The 26,932-nt window shown below is 39.6% G+C and overlaps 5 protein-coding genes across 9 annotated transcripts; 3 read left to right on the plus strand and 2 right to left on the minus strand.

Moving 5' to 3' along the window:
• Positions 1–252: 252 nt before the first annotated feature.
• On the plus strand, positions 253–10,252 carry LOC126805502 (trans-Golgi network-localized SYP41-interacting protein 1). 3 transcript variants are annotated; one of them, XM_050532274.1, is made up of 9 exons: positions 253–394; positions 632–1,558; positions 1,740–6,992; positions 7,315–8,191; positions 8,271–8,953; positions 9,117–9,258; positions 9,381–9,462; positions 9,552–9,666; positions 9,828–10,252. In XM_050532274.1, the coding sequence occupies exons 1-8, from the start codon at positions 344–346 to the stop codon at positions 9,652–9,654; spliced, it is 8,118 nt and encodes a 2,705-aa protein (XP_050388231.1). In that variant the 5' UTR covers positions 253–343; the 3' UTR covers positions 9,655–9,666; positions 9,828–10,252. The 3 variants fall into 3 exon arrangements, with proteins under 3 accessions (XP_050388231.1, XP_050388232.1, XP_050388233.1); XM_050532275.1 differs by having other exon boundaries at positions 9,847–10,252; XM_050532276.1 differs by having other exon boundaries at positions 632–1,549.
• Positions 10,253–10,866: 614 nt separating this feature from the next.
• On the plus strand, positions 10,867–11,244 carry LOC126784321 (uncharacterized). The gene has a single exon (XM_050509790.1). It carries the CDS (start codon positions 10,867–10,869, stop codon positions 11,242–11,244), a length of 378 nt encoding a protein of 125 aa, XP_050365747.1.
• A 607-nt stretch (positions 11,245–11,851) lies between these two features.
• LOC126784322 (uncharacterized) lies at positions 11,852–13,138 on the minus strand. Its single transcript, XM_050509791.1, has one exon. The coding sequence runs from the start codon at positions 13,136–13,138 to the stop codon at positions 11,852–11,854; it is 1,287 nt and encodes a 428-aa protein (XP_050365748.1).
• Positions 13,139–17,212: 4,074 nt separating this feature from the next.
• On the plus strand, positions 17,213–21,365 carry LOC126781997 (uncharacterized). 3 transcript variants are annotated; one of them, XM_050507136.1, is made up of 6 exons: positions 17,213–17,436; positions 18,855–20,067; positions 20,164–20,214; positions 20,291–20,389; positions 20,615–20,776; positions 20,918–21,365. In XM_050507136.1, exons 2-6 carry the CDS (start codon positions 18,880–18,882, stop codon positions 21,101–21,103), a joined length of 1,686 nt encoding a protein of 561 aa, XP_050363093.1. In that variant the 5' UTR covers positions 17,213–17,436; positions 18,855–18,879; the 3' UTR covers positions 21,104–21,365. The 3 variants fall into 3 exon arrangements, with proteins under 3 accessions (XP_050363093.1, XP_050363094.1, XP_050363095.1); XM_050507137.1 differs by lacking the exon at positions 17,213–17,436 and adding an exon at positions 17,447–17,861; XM_050507138.1 differs by lacking the exon at positions 17,213–17,436 and adding an exon at positions 17,869–17,981.
• A 2,795-nt stretch (positions 21,366–24,160) lies between these two features.
• Positions 24,161–26,764, minus strand: LOC126783138 (uncharacterized). Its single transcript, XM_050508542.1, has one exon. It carries the CDS (start codon positions 25,940–25,942, stop codon positions 24,683–24,685), a length of 1,260 nt encoding a protein of 419 aa, XP_050364499.1. The 5' UTR covers positions 25,943–26,764; the 3' UTR covers positions 24,161–24,682.
• Between the last annotated feature and the right edge of the window lie 168 nt (positions 26,765–26,932).

A 26,932-nucleotide genomic window follows, 5' to 3' on the forward strand; every position in this document is an offset into this window, starting at 1 on the left:
TTCAATCACGCTGTTCCCGTTGCTATTTATTTGTCATCGTCCCTAATTAGCTGCCGCTGAATTAGGTTCTAGAAATCTCCTAATTCATTCCTAATCACAATTAGAGCTGCTGTGCCTGTCGAATTGAGCATGAAGCTTACGTCAGCTTCAATTATGATTTTCTGTTATTTTTATGCAGTTTTTATTTATTTATTTTATGAATGAACAAATCGAGTATTTATGCAATGTAATGATGTTTCTGTTAAGGGGGAGAGAAAGCTGGATTTAATGGTGACTGACACGCGGCGGTGGTGATTTCCGGGGAGGCAGAGTGGGGAGCAAGTACGGAGTGGATCGGAGACGGATGGACAAGAACAAGAGCCGTACCGATCTGCTTGCTGCTGGCCGTAAAAAGGTACCAACACATTGCCTCATAGCAGACTAGCTTTCGTAATTCCAGCTTCTATGTGAGCTGTAACTTGTCTAGGTCTATTGGTTTATTAGGTTTGGTTTAGATAGATACATTGTAAGAATTAGTTTCCGTAATGCCTGTAGGTATTTTCTTACATCCGGTTACATGTTGTAGAAAACAACTAGAGAGCAGAAGTGAGATATTTGTTTGATATTTTTTACATTTGTTATCACTTATCAGCTTCAACAATACCGTCAGAAGAAAGATAAAGGCAGTGGAAGCCAGGGAAAATCCTCGAAAAAGTCTGGAAAATCAGAGCAGCATGAGGCTGCAGCTAAACCTGCAGCGTTATCTCAGGTCCATGACCGAGAAACTGAGTCCGCTGTAGGTTCTAATTCAGAAGTTGTCAACACAGCAGACTCTGATACCGGTGTAGATGTTGTTGGCCCCTCGGCAGTGCCTATTACACAAGAGAAAGGTGTAATTGAAACTGAATCAGAGAAAAATGCCGCATCAACATCAGAGGAAGTGGGAATTAGTAAGCCTGATGCTGACTCTTCTATTCAGAATGACGGTGAGAATACTGGAACTGCTGATGCTGATGTGGCAAGGGACATTTCATTGGACACTTCACATACAGTGGATTCTGGGGGAGGAGCTGAAAATGTAAATATGTCTGTAGAAGATGATGAATCAGCCATACATACTTCAGTCGATATTACTGAGGGGATGCCCATGTCTGGTGAATCAGAAATTCCAAGTGCTGTAGCTGATGTTGGTCCCTCAGTATTGCCCATTACAGAGGAGAAAAGTGTGGTTGAAACTGAATTGGAGAAAAATGCTAAATTACCATCAGATAAAGTGGAGGATAGTAAACCTGGTGCTGACTCTTCTGTTCCTAATGAAGGTGAGATTACTGGGACTGCCGATGCTGAGGTGGCAAGAGACATTTCATTGGACACTGCACATACAGTGGATTCTCGAGGAGAAGCCGAAAATTTGAGTATGTCTGAACAAGTTGCTGAATCAACCCAAATTGCTCCAGCCGATATTACAGAAGGGATGTCCGTTACTGTTGAATCGCAAATTCCTAGTAGCGGGAAGGAGTCTTCGCCTGAAGATATCATTACGTCCTCAGTGCAGGACAGAGAAGATCAGGTAACAGATGTAGGTTGTGCTCTTCTCCTTTTGTTATTTATTTTCATTATACTTTCTCCTAAATGTTGATCAGGAAAAAAATTATTGGATAATTAGGATACTTGAGGGTTTGAAGTATAATTAGAGTCTCATTTGTTGCTGGGTTTGAGGTGTTCTCCCAAATTTCACCGAAGATGTCTTTCACTTGCAGATTGAAAAGCACTTTGACACGCAACTACAGTTTGAATATCGGCATAATGGGTTGCTTGATGAAACATCTTCTCTTCATGCTTCACTCGATGAACTTTGTGAGAAGAACCAATCTCTTGCTGAAGAGTTTGCACTGTGCAGGGGTGAACTCCAGGCTGTTGCTTTTGAGAAGGAGGAGCTTGGAAACAAATTTCATGCGGCAAAGTTGGAGGTTGAAGAGGCTACTTCTAGAGCAAATGATCTGCATAACAACCTGGAAAGGGCACAGCAGGATGTGTTCAGACTGTCAACAGAATTAGCTGATTGTAAAGGTTTGGTACAAGCTTTACAGGTGGAGAATGAAACCTTAAATGAGACTATAGTGTCAGCCGATGAAGTTAAAAGTAAACTTACTGAACAAAATAAATTATATATTGTTGAGAACGAGAAACTTTCAACCGACCTGGTTGATTGTGAAACTGTAGTGGCCACTCTGCAAGGTCAAATATCAAACTTAAATGGGAGTTTGGACTCAGTAGCACATGAGAGGGAGCATCTTTTCTGTGGAAATGAGAAACTTACAACTGAACTGGCTGGCAGTAAGAATCTGATATCTGCTTTGCAGGCAGAAATTGCCAGTGTAAGTGGGAGTCTTGGTTTGGTTACGGAGGAGAAGAAGAAACTAGAGGAGGAGAGGGATTATTCTGTGCATGAGAATGAAAGACTTTTCACTGACCTGGTTGCTTGTGAGATTTTAGTGGCCACTCTACAGGGTCAAATTACTCAAATATCAAACTTAAGTGGGAATTTGGACTCAGTAACACAAGATAGGGAGGATATTTTCTGTGAAAATGAGAAGCTTGCAACTGAACTGGCTGACAGTAAGAAAGTAGCATCAGCTTTGCAGGAAGAAATTGCCAGCCTGAATGGGAACCTTGCTTTGGTTATGGAGGGAAAAAAGAAGCTTGAGGAGGAGAGGGAGTATTCTGTGCATGAGAATGAGAGACTTTCCACTGAGCTTGTTGTTCTTCAAGAACGATTTTCTGCAGAACGTGAAGAACGAGTGAGGTTTGAGGTTGACCTAAAAGAAACCACAGAACGCCTTGAGCAGCTCATCAATGAAAATATTTCTCTTACTAGCAGTCTGGACATACTTAAAGCTAAGCTGAGCAAGGTTGAAAACAGTGGGTTTGATATACCAGCTCCAGCTGGGAACCAAGTTGAACTTAGCAGGGGTCTTGATCTTGCTATTGAAAATGATAATTCACAGAAATTTCATGGGGAAATTGATGGTGAAGCTTCCTTACTGGTGGATAAATCTTTATCTGTTGTAGGGGTTTCACCAATTTCTAATATTGGGAAGGAAGTCGTGGATGATTCTGATAGGTTTATTGCACTGCAAGGACACTTGGAGAAGGCAGATAAAATGTTGTATAATCTTGTACAGGAAGTTGAAAGCCTGTGCGCTCATTCCACATCCCTAAGCAAGTCAGGTGATAAAGTGCATGTACCTCAGGTATCAAAAATGATTCAAGCTTTCGAGTTGAAGGCTCATTCTGATGAGCATGCAGAGGGGCCAACTCTATCCGATGATCAATCACCAGAGGATACAGTTGTGTCAGTACAAGGGCAAATTGGAAACCTGAGAGCATTATTTACGCAGTTGCTGCTGGATGCTGCAAACGCCAGTCTACTGCTTAAGGAGGAGCGAGATGATAAGAAACATGCTGATGCCACCTCCAGTGAACTAAAGGATCAGAATGAGGCCTTAGAAGAATATAGCAAGAAACTTGAAGCAACCAACATTGAGCTCAGGGTCCTATATGAAGCTTTAGAAGAACATAGGGAAATCATTGAATCTAGGAACTTTGAGCTTTTGAATCTCTGCGATAGCTTACAACTAGAAGTCACTAATCTTAAAGCAGAAAACGTGGAAGTTGACAGAAAGCTACATGTGTGTGAATCAAGAACTAGTCAATTGCAGAGTCGATTGCATGATCTACATCTAATTTCAAATGTTATGGTATCTCAGATCCCTGAGCAGTTGGAAAAATTTCACAAGGTAGCAGCTGAGAATGTTTTGACACTTGAGTGCCATTGGAATTCAACTATTGATCCAGTTCTTCAAGCAATTGGGAAGCTTGATCAATCGCTCGGTAGGGTCACCACAACTACAACAGTCACTCACAATTCTTTGGACAGACTTAGGTATTCTGTTGCTTCTGTTCAGGATGCCATCAGTTTCATTCAACAATTGAAGGAAAAACTTGAAAGTTCACAAACAGATCATGAAACTGTCTCTACTTTATTCAAAGAATTGAATGAGAAATATGATGATCTGCATGGAAAGAATGAAATGTCCAGCGAGTTGTTGCAGAAGTTGTATGGCAACCTTTCTAAATTTGTCTCAGTTTTGCATGGGTCTACAGATGAAAGTAATATGTATGTAGAACCTGAGAAGCTTGCTGATCCTCTAGATTACAGTAACTACGCAACCATTTTAAAACCTGTGGAATCTTTTTTGAGGGGAAGTCTGCAACTTGAATCTGTTAACAAGAAGCTAGATTCAGAGTTGATGGCTAGAGCTGAAGAAGTTGAGGAACTGAAACAAAGATGCCTTGATTCTACTGCTCTGCAAAAGTTAATAGGAGATGTTGAAGGGCTGCTGAAAATGGAACATCCTGATTTCCAATTGACTACAACGCCTGCTTCACACCTTGAATCACTTGTGTCTTGTCTTATTCAGAAATGTGAGGAGGCTGATGTGCAGGTAAGCTTATCTAAGGAAGATTTTGCATCTAAGGTGGTGGAGCTGACTTCAATGCAGGCAGAAGTACAGCAGCTAAATGCCTTGTGTCTCCAGCATGAAAGTGAACTCATTGTTCTAAGGGAAAGTTTACACCAGGCGGAGGAAGCACTTCTTGTTGCTCGTTCTGAGATACAAGGGAAAGGAGATGAACTTGAACAGTCGGAGCAACGGGTATCATCCCTTAGAGAGAAGCTTACCATTGCAGTCACCAAGGGAAAAGGTTTAATTGTGCAGCGAGATGGTCTGAAGCAGTCCCTTAATGAGAAATCTGCTGAACTGGAAAGATTCTCACAGGAATTGCAAATGAAAGATGCTAGGCTTCTTGAGATTGAAACAAAACTTCAGGCATATTCAGAGTCTGGTGAGCGGGTGGAAGCTCTGGAATCAGAACTTTCTTATATTCGCAATTCGGCTACTGCATTAAGAGAATCATTCCTTCTCAAAGATTCAGTGCTTCAGAGAATAGAAGAGATCTTGGAAGACCTTGATCTGCCAGAGCATTTTCATTCACGAGATATTATTGAGAAGATTGATTGGCTGGCTAGGACAGCTACAAACACTTTTCCTGTGACTGATTCAGATCAGAAGAGTTCTGCTGGAGGAGGTTCGTACTCTTATGCTGGTTTTGTTGCTACAGAGTCCTGGAAAGATGATGTACAGCCAAGTTCAGATTCAAGTGAAGATATCAAAAAGAAATATGATGAACTTCAGAGTAAATTTTATGGGTTGGCTGAACAGAATGAAATGTTGGAACAATCCTTAATGGAAAGGAACAACATAATACAGAGATGGGAGGAGCTTTTGGACAGGATTGACATGCCATCACATCTGCGGTCTGTTGAGCCAGAGGATAGGATCGATTGGTTAAGAAAAGCACTTTCAGAAGTGCAGGAAGATAATATGTCTCTCCAGCAGAAGGTTGTTAACCTTGAAAATCATTGTTTATCACTAACTGCTGATTTGGAAGACTCGCAAAGGAGAGTGGCTGACCTTGAGGCAGACCTCCAAACATTTATCCATGAGAGAGATCATCTATCTGGAAGATTGGAGGCTCTGGTCAATGATTGGGAGAAGCTTTCAACAAAGACAGCTGAATTTGAACTTGAGAATGAAAAGCTGCAGAAAGAAGTTACTGATTTGCAAGAAAATGTAGCCAAGATGCATGGAAATGAAAATCAAATTCTCAGCATAGAAGCTGACTTAAGAAGATTAGAGGGTTTGATTACTGATGCCTTGGAGATCTCTGGATCAAAATTTGAGTATTCTGGTGGTAGTAGCATTGACTGCTTGGAAGGGTTATTGAATAAGCTGTTGGAGAGTTATGAAATGCTGTCCTTGCGAAAACCTGTGCATGGGGGTGCAGCTGAAAGTCTCCATACTGGAGATGGTGATGAGACAGTTGTTGGATCCAGAAGCCTAAATACACTCGATTCCCAGGAATCAGATATAGATGTTCTTAAAAAAGAGTTGGAAGAGGTTCAACATGAACTTTTGGATGTGAAGGAGGAGAGGGATGTATATCTAGAGAAGCAACAATCTATGACTAGTGAATTTGAAGCATTACACAAAAAAGTAAATGAGTTGCAAGCACTGCTTAATCAAGAGGAGCAGAAGTCAGCTTCTGTTAGAGAAAAGTTAAATGTTGCAGTCAGAAAAGGGAAGTCACTGATACAACACCGTGACAGTCTGAAACAAAGTATTGAGGAGGTCAACTCTGAGGTGGAACGTTTGAGATCAGAAATCAAGATGGGGCAAGTTAAAATTGCAGAGTATGAACAAACCTTCATGGAATTGTCTACATATCCTGGTCGAGTAGAAGCCTTAGAATCTGAGACCTTGTTCTTGAGGAATTGTTTGAATCAAACTGAGCAGAATTTGCAGCAGAAAGCAAATACTTTGAACATGATTGTGAATATCTTAGATAAAATTGATGTAGGGGGGGATATTAACTCTCGTGATCCAGTTTTGAAGTTAGAACAAGTTGAAAAAATGTGCGTTGATTTGCGCGCAGATGTAACTTCTTCTGAGCAAGAGGCTAGGAAATCAAAAAGAGCAGCAGAGCTACTCCTTGCAGAACTGAATGAGGTTCAAGAGAGGAATGATGGTCTCCAGGAAGAGCTAGCAAACTCTGTCGACGAACTTTCTGTACTCTCCAAGGAAATGGATCTTGCTGTGGTCGGCAAACTTGAAGCTGTTTCAAGTCTTGAAAAGTTATCTACTGCTCAGTCCAAGGAAAGGAAAAACCAATTTTCTGAATTTGCTGGGCTGAAATCTGGTGTAGATCAACTCAGGATGGGTTTCCATGATATTAGCAATTCATTGGCCGGTCTTTTTTACAATGAGTTGGAATTTTTGAATAACCTGGAGTCTGGTATTGACTCAATTCTCAACTTGAATAGTGCTAATGTGGTTGATGTTCACCCTTTCACTGCAGCTGGTGGGTTTCTAATGAGCAATTCAAACAAGGTATTTTCACCATCCATATTCTGCTTTGTAAATTACCTTGTGTTTTGCCATCTTTAATTATCACAACCTTCTTTCGATGGTTTGGGCTTTTTTCTATTTTATGACTTCCTTTGCCAGGATCCTGATGTAGTGTGTATAGGTTTCTCTTTTATAGTATGCCTCCGAATTATTTAGTTTGCATCCTTTTCTGTTTAGCCTGAAATTAGTCGGCATGATTCTAAAGTCAGAAGTTCTGGCTTGGGAAAGTTATGGTAATATTATTATGATTTTAGTTCTGTATTTGATCTGAAGCACTGTTCTCTAATTTTGGATTTCTGTTCAGGATAACTCTATTTCAATGGATCCTTGGTCAGACCCCAATTTGCATGGGAATTTTGATGAAAATTTTGTCATCGAAACCTTCACATACACAGCACATTATTTGCAAGAGCTCAAGACGGATATTAATGGGCTTAAAGAAAAATTGGATGAACACTCAATGTCTTTGCATAACAAAACTGGCAGTATATCCAGATTGGTGGGAATTGTTCATGGAGAGATAACTTCCAAAAAAGAGTCATTGGAAGCTTTGAGGAGAGACTTTTTGCAGATGGAAGTGGTGAAGAAGGAAAAGGACAAGGAGCTTCTTGTCTTGCATAGAAATGCTGCCTTGCTTTTTGAAGCATGCACTAGTTCAGTTGTAAAAATAAACAGAAGAAAAGCTGAACTGGTGGGAAATAGTTGGGCTGTTGGAGATTTGGGAATGACATCAAAAACGACAGAATTTCCCTCTTTAAGTGGAGAGGGTCAGCTGTACTCTGAGGAATCTGTTAGGTCATTGACAGACAGGCTATTGTCGGCTGCTAATGATTTTGCTTCTCTGACAGCTGAAATAGTGGAAAGCAGCCAAAAGGAAATGAAGCTTACCATTTCAAATTTGCAGAAAGAGCTTCAAGAGAAGGACGTTCAAAAGGAGAGGATTTTCATGGAGCTTGTAAGTCAAATCAAGGAAGCTGAAGCTACTGCAAGCAGCTACTCGGAGGACCTTGAATCTTCGAAAACTTTGGTGCATGATATGGAGAAACAGTTGGAAGCTATGAGAGGTGAACGTAACGTATTTGAGCAGCGAGTGAAGGAGCTGGAAGGTTATCAGGGCACCTCTGATGAGTTACGACAGAGGATCAGATCACTAACTGATGTGCTTGCTGCCAAAGATCATGGTGAGTTATTCATTTGCATTTATCCAGTGTACCGTAATCTCTATGTTTTTTAAATTCTAATTATTCTGTGTGATTGTAGAAATTGAGGAGCTTATGCAAGCACTTGATGAAGAGGAGGTACAGATGCAAGGTATCACTTCCAAGATCAAGGAACTGGAAAAGATTGTGGAACAAAAGAACTTAGAATTAGAGAACCTTAAGGCTTCTCGTGGGAAGGTTATGAGAAAGCTTTCGATCACTGTGAATAAGTTTGACGAGCTGCATCATCTATCTGCAAGCCTCCTTGCCGAAGTTGAAAAACTGCAGTCACAATTGCAAGATCGGGATGCAGAGATTTCTTTCTTGAGGCAAGAGGTCACTAGGTGCACCAATGATGTTCTGGTTGCATCACAAGTCAGTAACAAGGGAAGTTCAGATGAGATCCATGAGTTACTGACATGGTTCAATATTAATATTGCTCGTTTTGGGGTGCACAGTGAGTATCTTGAAGATAAGAACAACAGTGACGTCCCTGAACAAAAGGAAGTACTCAAGAAGACAATTGATTCTATATTATCTGAATTGGGGGATCTGCGGGCTTCAGCTCAAAGAAAAGATATATTGTTGCAAGAAGAAAGGACTAAAGTAGAAGAATTAACACACAAGGGACAGACTCTTGAGAAGTCTCTGCGGGAGAAGGAATCACGATTAAATCTGCTTGCAGGTGTGGAAGACGACCGGGCAACTAGCTCATCCTCAGAGATTCATGAAGTTGAGCCTGCGGTGAGATGTTTGATATGCTTACTATTATATTACTTGCATGCCTTTTTGCCCTTTTCATTTATACTTCTTCTTCTTTTTTCATTTATTTAAGATGTTCTATGAATTTAGGGATACAAAATAGTTCTGCTCGGATTGTCATTGAGGAATTTGTTGTTTTGTGTAGATTAACAAATGGGCGGCATCTGGTTCCTCCATTGCATCTCAAGTCCGCAGTTTACGCAAAGGCAATAGTGAGCAAGTTGCAATTGCCATAGATATGGATCCTGGGAGTACTAGTAGATTGGAAGATGAAGATGAAGATAAGGGTAATCTATAGTAGTAGTTGCCACCATGTTTTACCACTCTTTTCCCTAGTACTAGATGAGCTAACTTACTGAAGGTGTTTCTGACTTGTATTAAGTGATCTTCTTTGTTTATTCCTGTGCAGTTCATGGTTTTAAGTCACTCACTACATCAAGAATGATTCCTAGATTTACAAGACCTGTGACTGACATGATCGATGGCCTCTGGTATGCACATGCAATCCCTTCTTAATAGTTTATCATTTAAACTTACCTGGATTTTATGAATGAACTAATCATCTTGTACACACTGCCAGGGTTTCTTGTGATCGAACGCTAATGCGACAACCAATTTTGCGGCTTGGTATTATATTTTATTGGGCCTTTCTGCATGCGCTTCTTGCTAGTCTTGCGATTTAAAAAGCTGATTGGGTTAGTTTCTATTAATTTCCTCTTTGTTTGTAGTTTAGGAATAAAAGCTCTTTGTTGGTGTACCTCTTTATCTAATTTTGCTCAACTGATAGACCTGAATATTAAATGTTATGATATTTCTCATGTTCAATACTCATTTGTTCCAATTTCGTCTGATGCAGATTCTCATTTAATTTTAAGGCGAGATGGACATGGGTCGCGAATATGTTTATTTTGGACTATCAATTGGAGCTTAATCTGCTCTCTTTTTTTGGCCTTGCTATAGAATACTTTAGAGATTCATTTATTATTCTCAACCAGGCAACCTAGATTCCAATGTTTTTATCTGAAGGAATCCTAGAAACTTGGTTGCATGATAAGGAAAAGAGATTCATGATAGGGCAACATAGATTACTGATTACCCAAAACTCAACCAAAGCTTGTACATCATAGCTGTTATAAATTTAGGTTCTCTACAAATTTAGGGAATTTAGTTATACAAACTCCGATTCAGTGTTTTGTATGGTTACTCGTGTAAAAGTCGGCATGCGTTAATGCTTTGACCCAGTTTTTTTTACTAGAAGGTATAAAATTGAATTGGTTGGTTAATGCTTGCTTCCAGCCTTAAGCCTATTACTGTGTTTCGGTTATAAGCCCCTAATGATTTCATCTTTCTCAAAGAGATTGATCTCTTCCTCTTGATCATTACCATACTGTGAACTGATTCATGTTCCATTTCCCTCCTGAGATTTATCTCCTGAATAACACACATGCATAGTCTATAACAGCTCAGGCATAGCCAGCATAGCTTTGCAAATTCTTAGGTAGCAAGTAAATGAGTAATGGCCCCCATGACCATGACAACTATATCTTACTCCTACATTACAAAATAACGATTACTTGACAACTCTTCCATTTCTGACAACACATCTCTCCCGCACTTCACACTTGCCTATACTCCCCCGTCTCCCACATAAGTCATATATGTAACCAAATTATACCTGTAATTTCCACCTTAAAACGAATATATAGAATTAACAATAGGTGTCACATCTCATTCTCCAACACGCCAATGACCCAATCATTCTCCAACACGCTTTCTTGTGACCCACCAAGTCATAGCAGTTTCTTGCTGAAGAATTTTCTTCAGCTCTATAAAAGCCAATCACCCTCTTCATTAGTCACCACCATATTCATTTCCAACGAGACAACATTAGAGTCATGGGTAGAGTCGGGAGTTTGTCACTTGTAAGCCACCTGAAGAGAGCAGTGAAGAAAGTGAGACTCATTTTGCTTGGCCTTAAACTACAACGGTGGCGCATTGCTTCATTTCTTGGATGTGCTGCAGCTAAACGGCGGTGTTTGAGCTTCAATGACAGGTTCAGTTTGAAGTGTTGCATGGAAGAGGTTGATACATCTGATGATCAGAATAGCTCACAGCTGAGAAGAGTTCATAGCACTATTAGTCGTTCTTCTTCGACTGATTATGAGGATGTTGATCAAAGGGCTGATGCATTCATTGCTAATTTTCGGCGGCAGCTCAGATTTGAGAGACAGGTTTCTCTGGAGCTAAGCTACTGCAGGAGGGAGAGTTCTTAGAGATGCACGTACTACTTTTTCGAGCTTTTTTTTTTCAAAGAACTTAGGATGATAGAAATTTGTATCATTCATTGCTACTACTTCATTTGGGCGTTTTCATGAAAGCCACTGGATGTAGTTTTTCAAACACAATAAGATTATGTATCACAAATTCTGAATTGAATGGTTAATTTGTAATCTACAACTGCTAATATGAATCATCTGAACTTGGCAAGAGCCTCAAAATGAGTGGAAGCTAATATATCCCAGATAAATTTCTAACAGATGAAAAGCAAATTTATGCAGAAAAACATCTGCATTTTCTTCTGTATTTAGTAATACTGCTGCATATATGTCTATCAGAAATGATTTTTTCTTTGTAAACCTTGTATATTTAATTATCTGTGTTAATTATTCCAATCTCCAAGCAACATGTGCAAAACCAATGTACAGATTATTTCATGTTATATAATTGGAATTATACAACTTCATTTCATCAACAAAATAAGGGAAACCAAAATTCAGTGATACCTCTCTCCCATTCTAATATTTGAAAGACTTGCTCCATATGTCAAATTAATGGGTGTTAGATTTACAGAGATTGATTGTATTATAACCAGAACGCCAATTATGGTTTGGATCCTGATTCATAATCTATGACAGTCTCAAAAGCCCCAACCAAAGCTTTGACCTTGTTCCTTCTCTTCTGATCTTGGCTCATTAGCTTAGTTGCAGTCTCCTCAATCACATCATTGTATGCAGGGGACGCCTCCTTCTTGTTATTCCCTGGAGTAGCAGCAGCAGCAGCCTCTTGCGGGCTTTTCGTTGCCTTTGCTTCTTCTTTTATATCTCCATCTTGCCCTTCCTTTTGATCAACCTCATGGCTTTCTCCGTCAACAGCTTCCAAATTATCCTCATTCTTGCTTTCGTCTTCTTTGTTTTCTTTGATCGCCTCCTCCACCTTTGTATCCTCACTTGTCAAATTCGAACCCTGATCAATATTGTCATTACTTTCATGATCTTTGCTAGTGTATTTAACCTCCTCAACTTGATCATGGTGACCATCAAGATTTTTCTCTGCTTGGATAACTTCTTCATTTTTGGTATCCACATCTGCTTTTGATTCCTCTGCAGCATCTTTAACAGACGAAGTGTCACGACCAGAATCTGAAGCATGATCTTGCTGCTGATCAACCTGTTCTTCTTCAGCTAATTTAGGATCCGGAAGGTCTTGAGAGTTGTCTTCCTCAATACTTTCAATCTTATCCGCCTCTCCAACCTCATGGCAATTCAAAGCATCTAAATTAGCTTCAAGATTGAGAATTTCTGTTATGTCCTGACTCCTTGGAGCTCTTGAACTATTAGTAGTACTTCTACTACTTCTACTATCCTTCTTACTTGAACCAGAAGCAATGCCACTTGTGCTTCTCCTCAAACTAGTGCCACTAGTCTTTGCAGGCAAAGCCTGTGGTTTGGATGCAGATACAGGTTTACTGGTGGGCTTTGGAACATTCGACACACTTTTAACCGAAAGAGATTTCGACCGTTGTGGTGTCTCCCTAAACTCTCTTCCTGGGGAGTTGGGTGGCTTATGTAGTCCTGAAGGTGACGGCGGCTTGTCAAAGGATCTTCTTCTATTTAGTGTAGGCTTTGGGGACTTTGATTCTTGATTATCAGCGTCATGGGTTTTCTTTAATGACCTGGACTTGGTCAGAGAAGGAACCTGGCGTGATGAGCTTGCGGTTGATCTCAAATAGTTTGGGAGTGGTTTTGCTGTTGATGATGAGTTTGAGGTTGAAGAAGGTTTATCAGGAGTAGTTGGTTTTGTGGATCTTTTGGTGAGGCTAGCTGGTGATGTGCCGCCAGTTTTCCTCTCCCTCCCAGGAGTAGTACTTTCTTTTAGTTTTGTTGCCATCTATGTGTCTGAAATTTGTAATGATCAGTTGGCTTATAAGCTTCAAATGCTACTAGCTCCCTGCATATTTTTTAAACAGAATCATTAGTCAGAACTTGGGATTTCTTATATGTTTTATATGAGCTGCTCATGATCTATAAAGTATAAACAAACAAATATGACTGCGAAATTGAATATATAGCTCTCTTAGAGGAGAAACTTTTTCCCAAAATCTGACAATCTAACAACATATTATTCCATTATCTGAACCTATTTTGTTGCAAGAAACTCGATGTCAGGTTCAGTTGGCCAGTTTGTCATCAAGGTCGCTCAAAAATGAACAAAAACATCAATATCTAGGTTTATATGGGCCGTGGTAAACAAAAAGGTTAATAAGGGTTTGTAGAAGCAAACTGGCCGGCTCAGAAGACCCCAGTTCTCAGGCCCAAATATCTTTGTTGTGTGCTAGGTGAAAACAAATCCAAGCATAGGGAAGAAAATGAAACTCTTGATCCTGGATTACAACAGCTTTATGTAAAAGCTTCAATGATTCATCATTGATGTCTGATAATTTTAAAGTCTACTATGATCTGACCCTTAGGATTGAATGGTGTCACCTTGTTGTTCTATACGACTATACGTATCAAAACATTCCATCTTTAACCCCAAAGACAAGCAACTGAAATTGTATCTTTTATATGACAACCATGCATCTGTTATGTTATATATGCGTATAAAAGCAACCAAGGAAAGGGATTCAAAATTGAATTTTTTTCACTAGAACAAGAATCCATCATCAAAAAATACGCATGCACGATGGTATACATCATCAATCCAAATGCCAAGCAAAGAAACATGTTTCCAACAATGCTTAAAGTCAGTTAAAAACTTAAAGAGGCAAAAACAGAAGAAGAAGATGGACCTGTGCATATGCATATGGCGTAAATAATGTAAATCAGAAAGAACAGAGTGAAGGAAAAGAAAGAGGAAGAGGAAGATAACGTACCTTGATAGAAGCAGAAATTGAAGGAAGAGTAAAATTAAGGGTATGAAAGGAGGAGGAATATAAGAGGGCCGGGTTTGCGGCAAAACTGTAAGAAAAGAAACAAGGAATTACGTGCACACGACTCAAATCTGAAAAACTGGTGGTGCTGTTTTATTAATATTGATGGATCGCACAACTCTTTTATCTGAGAGAGAGATCGACGAGTTGGTTCGGTATTAGTTGGAGGCCATGAGAGAATCAAATCAAAAGATCTGTGCATGTCTAATTTTGTTCATCATCAACAATCGAGACGTGTGGCATCATGTTGACTGTTTCAATCTGGTTCATCAATATTTTAGAAGTAAGTTGGTACTAACGGAACGGATATGCTTCATTCCAAAACTTGGAATCTGTAATATGATCAAATATGTTCTAAAATAAAAAACGGGCCGGCGATTATGATCTATAATTATTCCGTTTTAGTATAAAGTATTTTCAATGTACAGCGTGTATTTTCACATACAGTTTAAATGGCTTAGATTAGAGAAAATTGTATAAATACACGGTGAACTATAAATATAAATTAATTTCAATGACTAATGTTGTGTCATGTACCATATAAGTCATGCATATAAGAATTTCTGGTTATAGTAGTAGAGATTTGTTTCAGTTATTTGGCAAAACTGATGTTACAGTGAGTTACACTAATTGGCTGGTTAAATGCGTTGTTACTTGTTACAAAAGGGTTTGGATGCAAATAGGGTCTATGTTGAACGCCCAAAGTTCGATAGATGTGAAGGTTCTTTGTATAAATCTAACCCTAACCTACAGTTAATTATGCCCTTAATTTGGATGGAAAATGTAGTTCAAAGTGGTAGAAACCCTAAACCCGAATCAGTCTATAAAGTATGCCAATAACATTTCTCATGTTAGCTAGCGCGTAAATACTCTCTAATGTCATAAGTCATTACCCACGTCCAACTTGGAAAGTGTTTTGTTTCATTTTACTTATTTATTGGTTGCTTTCAGTTACTTGTAAATTGGATAACAATAGCTGTTGATTATTTATTGGTTTGGAACCCATTAACATCGGGAAAATAAATTGTGATTACGTACGTACTGATCATATTGTATATTAGTATACTAGTGTGGCCCTATACATGTCGAGGCATAAAGCATTAGACCAAGCTGTTCTTGCGCCTTTTGTTATAGTCATGGACTTGATCACTGATTAGGTATACGAACTTGATGTGCAAAGTGCTATTGTAGCTAGGTATTCACATTTGTTTTGAATTTGTGCCACATAAAATATGAACTCTTTGCTTTGCTTTTAATTTCCTTGTTGTGCAGGCCACCCATGCCATTACTTAATCATTTCGACGACAATGCTTATGGCATTAAGCTTATCCTAATAGACTCTATCGCTAAAGAACAAGAAGAGCAAACACAACTACGGTTACATCACAGATGGTACGTACGTGGCTGGTGAAAGCTTAGGCAGACGCTAATTAATCATCTTTCTCTTATGCTACAGGCAGACATGCACTGATGCACGAACTCATACTATCATACTTGTATCTATCAGAGTTTGGTAGATATGGTATAATATACATTTCAGTCTCTCATTTGGAAAGGTAAAGGGTCTACGTACCCTACGTGTTGGATAGTATTATTCCACATTGGAATGGGAAGGCTAGGAAAGTGTTTATACGGTTTTGGGAATTATTCATTTTATTGTTGGTGTACAATACTAGTCTTGATATTCTAAGTATTTTTGTTAGCACGGAATCCACGGATGTTAAACAACGCGCTTAATTGGCTTGATCGTTTCACAGGAAAAGCCATTTATTTGTTCGTTATTAGAATGGTAATTCCATAGAATGACAAATAAATGCGAGATATATAACGAGCTAGATCGATGGAAGCGTTTAAGAGTGCATTTATAGGTTATTGCATCAAAACTTATTTTCGGCATAACACAATGTGATATAATTTAGTACTACTAATGGCCAGAGAAGATCTTGCAGGATCGAGCTTCTTATTCTTTATCAAGCAACTATTATGATGAAGATATGAGGAAGAAAGATACGAATGAATTATGAAAATTGAAACCATATATTTGGTCGGGTTGAAACCATATACGACTAGACGTGCAGCAAGGGAAAATGCCATAATAATCCCCATCAAATTTACTCACATGTTAGCTTCTATCTTCTGCCATCCTTGTCAGTGTGTAAGATATATATATACAATTCGATTTTGGAGTTTCTAATTTGAGCGAGCATGCAGCCACAAGTTCACAATACGTCGTGCTCCCCAAGTTCCTCCTTCAAGATTCTGTGGATTTTCATCTTTGACAATTCTACCGGTGTTGTGGATAGAAATCATAGAATACTTGTGTACTTGAGAGTCCTAGCCAAGGGAAGAACTTACTTTAAACCCAAATTATCTATCTACGCCTCTACGGTATTGAGTTAAGATGTTAACTAATTTAGAATTTGTTGATAGATTTTACATAGCATTTAATCAAAGTCACCTAATCGGCTTGTCAGGTTAATTGTTGATCGCACACTCATACATTATCTTTTCATTAACGCTATTCACACAAAATAAATTACGTTGTGGAGCTTAAACGATTACTAACAGATTAAGAGTGAAATAAGTCAAACAACAATAATAAATTCCGTGATATGACACTATATGACTATAACACCTTCCAAAGTTCCAAACCTCTCTAATTTGCGCATAATTACGACCACTAATAAAAAGGGAAACCTATGTGGCTCTACATACATGAATACAACTCTCATACGGGTCGGGTACGTAGCCTAAGCCTATCCACATAAGCGTATCGACTTATTATTCACTATCCCATGATCCTCATCTAATAAGCGACTGCACAACACGCGCATCACCCCATTGCGTGGTTGAAAGCAAAATGGACCTAAAATGTGCCACAGAGAAGAGTTTAGGGGACGGCTTCTTTGACCCTTCTGTCACCGTCCTCCTCCCCTAAACCGTGGCTCTGATCCAACGGCTCACATCTAACTCAACCCACCCTTTTTTCCCACAGGGACGGCACTGCTTTGGTGTACTTTGGTTGTTGTTTTAGTTAAGCTTCCAAAGAGGGTGTTGGATCATTCATTCTCATTCTCAGAGAAACGTTGTTTGCCTCTTCCGAAAAGGAGAGAGCCCTCTCTTTCTTCTCTCTCTAAAGCTCAAAGCTTCAAACTTTCTCTCTCTAAAGTCCAAAGCCTTAGACTTTCTCTATCTAAAGTCCAAAGCCTTCAGCTTTTCGCTTCTGGGTATTCAAACGCCGCCAGAAGATTATTAGGTAGAACAAAGAATCATCAGCCTTTCGCTTTCTTTAAGTTCGCTGATTGTTCACGACTTCACGTATACACTGGGTTTTAATTTCTTTTTTTTAATTACGATAATCAGTTCTTGGTGTTCATAGCTAGCTCGGTTTTTCATCCTCATCAGCATCATGATCGTCATCTTTCTATTTTTTTTATTGATTTTCCTCTTGCTCATCAATAAGTAATAGTATTTTGTGAAGCTTTAAATTCTGTTTTGGTTGTTTTATGTGTGAGAGATTTAAGCTTTTGAAGCCCTTAAATCAAGGGGGAGAGATAGAAAGAGAGAGAGGCTTTTGTAACCAGAGCTACTTAATTCGTATGGAGAATAATTCAAAGAAAATAATAAGGAATGGGAAGCCCACTTTTTTGGGGATGATATAAGGGGCATGTGGTTATCTAGGTCCTTTTTCTACTCCTGGTTTGTTCCTTTTTGTGTTATCACAAAATCAATACTATAGGGTTCTATTTCCTATTAGGAGCTCTCTTTCCAGGAACGATTCAACTAATGGAAACAGAGGAGGTCCAAATATGCTTATATTGTGATTTGTTCATCCTAGTATCATATTTCAATCTGATTATCAGTGCATGTTATGGCTTCTCTGATTGGTTATGGCGTATGATGTATTGGATTTTTTGTACATGTTCAAACTTCAAAGTTGTGCCGATATGAAATTAAATGCATCATTGTTGATTAGACATTTGTAGTGATACCATATTGCAATACAGATGTAGTCTGTATATGGAGTAGTTTGTAGAACAACTTTTCGGCAAGATGACATAAATATGTCATAATGGTGGCAATGATATCTGTCTGAATTTCAGCATCATGCCGAGTAAGAATTCCAGGTCAAATCAATCTGGCTTTATCATCCTTAAGGAATGGATGTAGGGGTCTGTATTTGGTTTATGTTATTTACAACAACCAAGGAGCTTCAGAAACCAAATAGTATTACTTGGTTGAGTTTATTAATTCCAGAAGGTTGAGTCAGCTATTGTGTCTGGCTCCCAGATTCAACTTTGATCATAAGTTGTTTAAATGCAATCTTTCCAGGGCCCAGATTTTTAGGCTTAGATACTTGAAACTCAAACCTCAATCACTTTGGCTCATTATACTAGATTCTCCAGTTCTTTTTTATACGTCTCTTCTATTCTGTTGTCAGTGACTATATGTCTGACCTTTTTCTTTGCAATAATTGTGTGTAGTTTACTTACATATGAAGCATTTGTTCTGCTTAAACCTGTGCTTGGCAGCTTTTCTTTAGTTATAAACAGTTAATGCTCACTAAGGTTCATTCAATTACTGACGATGTATATCAGAACTTCGAAGCTTACTATTGTTCTACTTGGAAACTGGCATATCTGATATGAAATATTGATGTTGCTGCTTTTATAGAATTGAAGGACCCTGACCGCCCTTCATGGATGAATATTCCGGTAAAAGAGCAAGTGATGGACTTGTCTCTAGAAAGGGGCCTGGTCTTGTCTTGAGGGATACTCCAAACAAAGATCGTAATGCTCAGGTCTGCAGCAGACTGGGATGCAGTGGACTGAATTCTGTGAAAGGTGCTCAAATTGAAAAGGCCAAACCTTCAAGGCCTGCATTCCGGTCTTCTTCAAGTGGGAAAGAGATTGTTGGCAGTTCCTCTAGGTCTTGCGTTTCTGTTGGCAGCTCAAGAAAATCTATTAGAGAACCCTGCAAAAAGCTATCTTGCAATTTGGAAACAGATTCATCTGAAACCAGCAGTGTTCAGGATGATCCAGAAGTTTCAGAAGTTACTCCCCCACCTGGAAAGATTCAGAGAGGGCTTCATCCCGAGTCTAAAAGTGGGGAGTCTAGTGAAGTTTCCTTGATGGAAGTTGGAAGCTCTGATGTCTTATCAAATACAAGATCCCGGAGGAACTTCGATCAGAGAACTAGATTGCGTAACCAAGAAACTTTATTGGGTTCTTCAGTTCCTTTTGGATCTAAAAACAATAACCAGACAACACGACCTAGCACAACCAGGAATGGCTTAAGAAATCTAAAGTGCAATTCGGTATCTGATGTTGTTCCGTCCAGTTGTTCATCATCAGACTCGAGCATCAATAGGAGGGAGATCGTAAAGAAAAGAATTTCTGAAGGAGAAAGTAGCTCAGCTTCTAAGGGGAAGAAGATAAATGGGTCATCTTCAGGGAAAAATTCCACTTTAAGCCATGGAATCTCAATTGCTGATTCAAGGAGAGGTAGAAATGTACCTCCTAACAGGGATAATAGTGTTGCATCTGTTAGAACTCGGAGAACTGTCACTGGTCACACACGGGCTAGGATTTCTAATCAAGTAAATGTTACCATGTCAAGCAATGGATCCTCGTCAGTTGGCCCTCATATCTCTCAACCTGATGTGTCTGTTGACTTGAATGGTGCTAGTTCATCACGACATTTATCTTCAGAAGCTTCTTTAAGTCGGGCAAATTCTTACAGTAGACCAGGTAGTACCAGTAGACCAGGTAGTAGTGGTGGAAGTTTACGTGGCATCATGCGATCTGGTACTGCAGATATTGGTTTCTCCAGGTCTCTGATGAATCAGGATGGTCAGCGACGCTACAACAGGGATGGGATCGCAGAGGTATCATACAAAAAACAATTGTGTTCATCTTAGATTCGTAAAGAACTAATGTAGTGACTTCATCATCTAATCTGCTGACTTCATAAATTTGTGTAGGTGTTGCTGGCACTTGAGAGGATTGAGCATGATGAAGAGCTATCGTTTGAGGTAAACAAATTAGGTTTTGGTGTTTGTCTTCAATTGTTTGAATTCGGTTGATAACCTGTTATGGCTCTTATTGCAGCAAATACTTGTTCTGGAGACCAATTTCTTTCTCAATGGCCTAAACTTCTATGATCAGCATAGAGACATGAGACTGGATATCGATAACATGTCATATGAGGTTTGATATTGCTGTCATATTGCAACATTTCAATAGTACATCTCGATGTTCTGTTTTGGTTTAATAATATTCTGACAGTCATGCTGCATGTAAACGATTCATTATATTGATGCCGCTGTAATAAAATGAATGCTACTAATCAACTCTTGGTGGGTCAATACAATGTTTTCCGACCTGTTTTTTTAACTTCAGCAGTTAGTTTTGCTTACAGCGTTTCACTGGCAGGAATTGTTAGCATTAGAAGAGAGAATGGGCTCTGTAAGCACAGCATTGCCAGAAGAATCACTGACAGATTGCATTAAGAAAAACATATATCAATCCGAACCTCTGGAGGATGCATCCATAGACTGTGATAACAAGGATGAAGTCAAATGCAGTATCTGCCAGGTCATTTACCTGTAGCTCAATAATGATTTTCTTTTGTTGCACGAACAATGTATCTGCTCTCACATTTGGTGTAGTTATAGGGTTGCACACACGTGTATAAGATTCTGGAGGAGACTAACAGTCTATGTTGATCTTTCACAGGAAGAGTATGTGGCTGGAGATGAAGTTGGGAGGTTGCGGTGTGAGCATAGTTATCATGTAGTCTGCATAAATCAGTGGCTGCGGATTAAGAATTGGTGCCCTATATGCAAGGCAGCAGCTGCGGCAGCTGCGGCTACATCCCCGTCACCACCACCATCATCACCCTCATCAGCTTATTCCACATAATTCAATCATTGAGATCTTTTGGAGGAGAGAAGAGAGAGCGAGAGTGAGAGACATTCCTCATTGTACAAAACTTGGTTCTCCTCCCTTTTCTCCTGTTTTAGTTCTCAACCTTTTAATGTACAGATCAATCGTCTTTCACCTCAATTAGTTAATAAACCCGAGCTGTTGGAATTACAGCGATTAACTCTGCACTCTTGTGAACTGTGAATACATACAACAGAGTGGTGCCCTTTTCTTTCTACGATAAGTTATTATTTTCTTGTTATTTGCCAAATTAAAAAAGATGTGTATGGTTGTTTTAGTGGTAGTTTGGTACCTTGTCCACGTGATCTTGGAGCTTCACATATCAACCCATGCAGATCTCAGGAACTTGGCGATGACATTTTATCTAGAAAAGGAAGTTACATCTGGAAAATGATTGATCCCCCGTTTTCATATCCACCAGAACATGAAAAATTTTGAGCCTGATTTATCTTTCACTGGTATTGCAAGTGGCCTAGGAATGTCAGTAAGGGCCTTGGTTGGACTTCCAACGCAAGCAATACTACAGAATAGCTGCTATGGCATTTTCCCTCTCATATTCAGTTCCAAGAATCCGAATGTAAGAGGAAAGGTATCTTCAGCTCCACCAGACCCTATGATTAGCTAACCATCCCACTCAAGAAAAATTGCTCCTTCTCTTCCGTCACCAGCTAAGAGGACTTGGCAAACAGAGGAACTGGGAAGTACCCATGAATGCAAATTTGCTAAGATGAAGAGAGCAACCACATCTGCGTGCTTGATGCTTCATCGTAGTAGTAGTCTGGGAACTTCTCCTTGATGGTATGAAGACAAGGATTTCGATTCCATACTAATGTGAGTCATTGTTCTCTCTTTTCTGACAGTAAGCGTGTGACTGAAGATGAGTGGGTTGCTGTGATGCGAGTGTAGTAATCATGGGGTCTGTGTAAACCAGTGGCTTCGCCCTCACCATAGCCACTGTCCCCAAAATGCAGTTGTCTTTTGGAGGAGAGCTCTTCGTACATTTTCATCTCACCTAACTAGTAACCAAAATTCTCAGTTTTGAATGTTCCTGTTCTGGATTGTTGTGGCATGAACCGAAAATCATTGTTATTATTCTTTTTTTGTCTAGAAAAAGAATTGCATTTACAGTTCACACTTTTACTGCCTATTTTTGTCCAAAGAGGGCAACGACATATTCGAAAAGGAAAGGTACATACTACATACTACATAGGTGTATACTCTTGGACAAAAAAATTTCAGGAGTGGGCAAAAGGGGTTGGGACCAAGAAGTTCCCAACAGTGGGCAGATATTGACCAACTGGATTCCAGTGAATGAATCAGTGAGCACAGCTTCCAAAATTCCCACGAGCCTTGCAATAGTGACGTGTGTAGGAACTAGAATGGGCATAAAGTTAAGCTGTGAAGGTGGTACTACTTTATGGATATCCCAAACCGTACATACGTACGATTGTGGACATACAAGATGACGAGGACCGCAACGGTTCCCGAGATAAGTGAGTCTAGGTAGGCTCGTATCCAGCAGACACATCAAGTCTATTTAGCTCCATAGTACCAACAATGATATAATAGGAAGAATATGCAGCATCCCAACTCTGGATTCTCTACCACCTGTGAATCTGAATAGAAGCTCCCTAACAATTGCAGAATAATACAAACTTAAAGGTAGATGCAGGAAACTAACTCGGAAACTCGTGCATTTGTATGGAACAAGAGATCATGTGCGTATATAATCATCAACAGTTCCTTCTTCCACCTTCTAGAAGCCTAGACATGAATGTGGAAACTTTCTAACTAGCCTTAACCAGAAAATTCCAGATCTAAAAAAGCTAACATAAGAAATATCCATTATCCAAGGAATTTCCACAGGGCCTGGGCAAGAATATGGTATCATAACATATTTATAAGTATGCTTAAATGAATATAGTAGAAATAACATTTATTTCTAGACAACAACCTAGATTACTCCAAAACTGCATTTCCATGAGTAACCTATCTGTATTTTTTGGTAAATTGGTAAATGCATAAAAGCAAACAAGGAAAGAGAGAATAAAATAAACATAAGACAAGTACAAATATGGTTACCATATGAAGTTTGCAGAAAACCTTGACCAAACTAATTTATGTTCTTAATTATCAAAGTAGCTTCTTTCTGTTATCAGAAAAGCATGATCAAAGTTTAAGTTTGAACGGTTACTGTGCTTAGACACCTAATAGTAGGCAAAAGTTTAAGATGGAGAACGCCAGTAAATGCATTTGAGAGTATATTTGCCTATACACAGATGTACAAATAAGTGAAGTACATAAATTACAAAAATATTTCTGTTCATGAAAAATATTACCATCACGATCAAAGTTCAAGTTTGAATCTTAACATTGATTAGACACGTTGCTCTAACAAAAAGTCTAAAATGCATGTGAACAAAACTTTGTGAGCAGCCCTGTTAAGTGATTTAGTACAAATCATACATCAAAAATTTTTAGAATACAAATTCAACCATAACAAAAAGTATCAAAGCATCCTGTGATAATAGACATTAGACAATTGCAGTAAATCTGCAAGTATCCATTATTCAATCCAAGAGTATATGCATAAAAATTTCAAACTACAGGTGCCCATCATACATTATTGAGTGAAAGAATCTGTCTGATTATAAAATCAATATCTAAAGCTCTACTTACCTACAGAAAAGCTTCGAAATATGCAAAGAACTTGATGTGGACACAGTAACAGTGTGTGTGTATATGTTGTACACTAACTATTGCTTGTGATAGTTCTTATCTTGGTTCATACTCTTCATGACGAAGCCAATTCACCACTGAGTTCAACAGGCTGAGCTAAGAAACTTAAAGGCTAGTTTTATGAAAAGAACAAATGTTAAATCACATTTCTACAAAGAAGAGAGACAGCGGGTTGATATGAGTCATGATTATATATGTGTGTGCGCATACAAAGGATGCTTTTGCTTGCTTGCTGATATATAATCACGATGTGTAATTACTAAAAAACAAAATTCATGCTATCAAAAATAATTCAATGATGTCAATGTGTTATTGTTATTGAAATTCCAATCAATTCTCAGACTTTAAAAATACATACAGAGCATAATGCAGCTCTTACACAAGGAATTGTACCTCTCACCGAGCTACAGAACAGTATCCCTGCAAAATTTTCTTATAGTTTCCTCTTCCTTGGCTGCAATTACACTAACAGCTTGAGATCTTGAGTGATTGCAAATACAGCAGCATCTAATGTTAAACAACAACAAAACAACCAAACATGGGGGTTTGATTTCAACGCACCCCTTGCTTGGTTGTAGTTAGATCTGGACCGGTCCTGGCTCCGCAGCAAGCAAATACAGCCATTTGATGCTTGCACAGATGATTTCATCTTGGACAAACTGGAACTTTACCCACTTAGGAACCACCTGGTTCATCCTGACGATGTGAATATGATTAGTTGTGTCAATGATCTAGAACAACCATTGTCAGGATTTTGAACTGGAACGGACCAACCCAACCACAACTTTGGATGAAGGGCATCTTCTTACTGATCTTTCATTCCTCAACTGACTGCATGCAGATCTTCTCCAGCAGCAATGGCCAGTCTTCTCCAAGTTGCTGTGGATTTAGCTCCATAGCAACCTTAAAATCAAGCAAAGATATTGAGCGTAGCTGTCTTTGCTCCTGCGGAACTTCCAACCCATTGCTGCCCTGCATGTGTGGGTGGTTGCTTGGCCACATGCCATTGATAACCTTTCCTTGAATCTGCTGCTTTGGTGCAGCATTCTTTCTTGGCTCTGAAGCAGACCTTGATCCCACCAATTCAACACAGGATTTGATCAATCGCTTTAAGTACACATCCAACACATTATTCAACGTATTGGCACATCCCATAGAAACTCCTCCAACACCTTGTGCTGCAGCAATCTGCTCCATACGACTTCTCAGGGTCTCCGTATCAGACAAAACCCCACTGTCATAAGAGCTAACAAAATCACAACTGCTACCTGCTGAAACAGCTTTGCGGGCCCCACCTACACTGGCCGAGTAGAACGGGATCCCAAGTGGAGCAAGAAGAGGACTTCTGGAGAAACTCAAACGGTTTGATTGTTCCGCTTCTTCCCCATATTCAATAACTGCTAAGTTGGCCTGGTCTTTGCTGAGCATCTGTGGTTTTCCAGTGGGTCGCCTAACTGCACCATCTCTTTCACGTTCAGGGAGCTCAGCAACTGGTTGAAGATGCTGCATTGGTCTCTGAAAATCAAATGCATTCGCATCCCCATTCTCCACGATAATCTTACTGCCATTATCCTCTGAACCTATGGATGGATGCGACAGACTATCAACCTTCCCATTTGGTCCAAGTGGGCTAGGCCTATCCCTTAGCTTCCGCTCACGTATAGTGGACCTCCCCTTCCTTGGAGACAGGGGCACAACCCCATTCGACCAAGCAGACACATTTTGATTCTGATTAGGGAAAAGATTCCCACCTTGTTCGTGCCCGTCCTCTCTACTCGGAGAACTGTTTGCAGCTTGCACACCGGACTTCACAGGACCTGATGAATGAACTGGCGGCGGGATCTTAGCTTGGCACGCATTCTTCAAAATCGAAAGAATAAAATGATTATGCAGCGGCAAGTTCTCACTCCCCAACACCCGGTGGCAGAACTTATCAAACTCTTTCTTGCTCAGCTTCTGACTCAACAGCTTGTTCAAGAAATAAAAATACTTCTTGGACCTCTCGGGCCCGATCCTCTTCACTAACTGAGCTCTCAAATCACCCAAATCGATCCTCGACAACTGCTGAGGTTGCATTTCTCAACACACAGATTCATACACCATCCACAATAATCTACAAAAACCCCCCAAAATGAAAAAACACTGTATACTCCTATGTCGAAAAAAACGAAAACTTACAGTCACCAATATCACTCATTGCCTATTCAATCATCAAAACTCTTCATATCACAACAAACAGAGCCACAATCCAGAAACCCCCAAAATTCAAAATAATTAACAAAAATTTAAAAAAAAACCCCAAATCTCAATTGAGACTTACTATAATCTTATTTCCAAACCACACCAAACTGTCTCAACCAGAATCTACACAATGCAAAACCAAATCCCATCACCTCAATCCCAAAACCCTAAAAGATCAAAACCCACTACAGAATCAACTTAATTCACCCAAAACCAATCCAAATCAAAAACCCTAACTCCGAATCACCTTGAATTCGGGTCCGGAGTCTTGTCGGACTTGAATTGCACCACTCTGCCAATGCAAACCCCGGAATTGAATTCGGGCAATTTCGCGAGCTCTGAAGTTCAGGGCTCGGAATTTCGAAGTTTCCGGGAATGAGATCAGTGAGCTCCGGCGAATTGGAGCACCGGCGAAACAGAGGTCGAAACTTGAGCGGGGGGGGGGAATTTGGGGGTGCAAGAGAAATTGAAAACGAAAAAATAGAGAGAAGCGCAATGAAGCGCGAAAAAGAGAAATTGAAATAGTGAGAAAAGGGTTTGAGGGAGAGGAGGGTGGGTTCGGAGATTGATGGAAGTCTGACCTTGACGAAATTTGCAGAGGCAAATCGAACCTCAGTGACTTGGGAGCTTTGCCTTTCGCTTTCTCGCTCCTCCTCCTTTTTTCTTCTTTTTTTTTTTTGAAATTTTATTTTTTGGGTCTAATTTTGATTGCTGATTTATGTTCAAGCAGTCGAACTTGCTCGCTCGATCGCCCTGCTGCTTATTACTCTCTCTCTCTCTCTCTCTCTCTCTCTCTCTCTCTCTCTCTCTCTCTCTCTCTCTCTC

This window comes from Argentina anserina, chromosome 2, assembly GCF_933775445.1.
Source record: "Argentina anserina chromosome 2, drPotAnse1.1, whole genome shotgun sequence".
Classification (NCBI taxonomy): Eukaryota; Viridiplantae; Streptophyta; class Magnoliopsida; order Rosales; family Rosaceae; genus Argentina; species Argentina anserina.

Bases quoted from the DNA above. Each gene is read 5' to 3' on its own strand.
- LOC126805502 (XM_050532274.1), top strand. From the start codon at position 344: ATGGACAAGAACAAGAGCCGTACCGATCTGCTTGCTGCTGGCCGTAAA. The intron at 8,954-9,116 runs GTGAGATGTTTG...TGTTTTGTGTAG, and splicing joins TTCATGAAGTTGAGCCTGCG to ATTAACAAATGGGCGGCATC. The intron at 9,259-9,380 runs GTAATCTATAGT...ATTCCTGTGCAG, and splicing joins AGATGAAGATGAAGATAAGG to TTCATGGTTTTAAGTCACTC.
- LOC126783138 (XM_050508542.1), bottom strand. From the start codon at position 25,942: ATGCAACCTCAGCAGTTGTCGAGGATCGATTTGGGTGATTTGAGAGCT.
- LOC126784322 (XM_050509791.1), bottom strand. From the start codon at position 13,138: ATGGCAACAAAACTAAAAGAAAGTACTACTCCTGGGAGGGAGAGGAAA.
- LOC126781997 (XM_050507136.1), top strand. From the start codon at position 18,880: ATGGATGAATATTCCGGTAAAAGAGCAAGTGATGGACTTGTCTCTAGA. The intron at 20,068-20,163 runs GTATCATACAAA...AAATTTGTGTAG, and splicing joins ACAGGGATGGGATCGCAGAG to GTGTTGCTGGCACTTGAGAG. The intron at 20,390-20,614 runs GTTTGATATTGC...TTTCACTGGCAG, and splicing joins TCGATAACATGTCATATGAG to GAATTGTTAGCATTAGAAGA.
- LOC126784321 (XM_050509790.1), top strand. From the start codon at position 10,867: ATGGGTAGAGTCGGGAGTTTGTCACTTGTAAGCCACCTGAAGAGAGCA.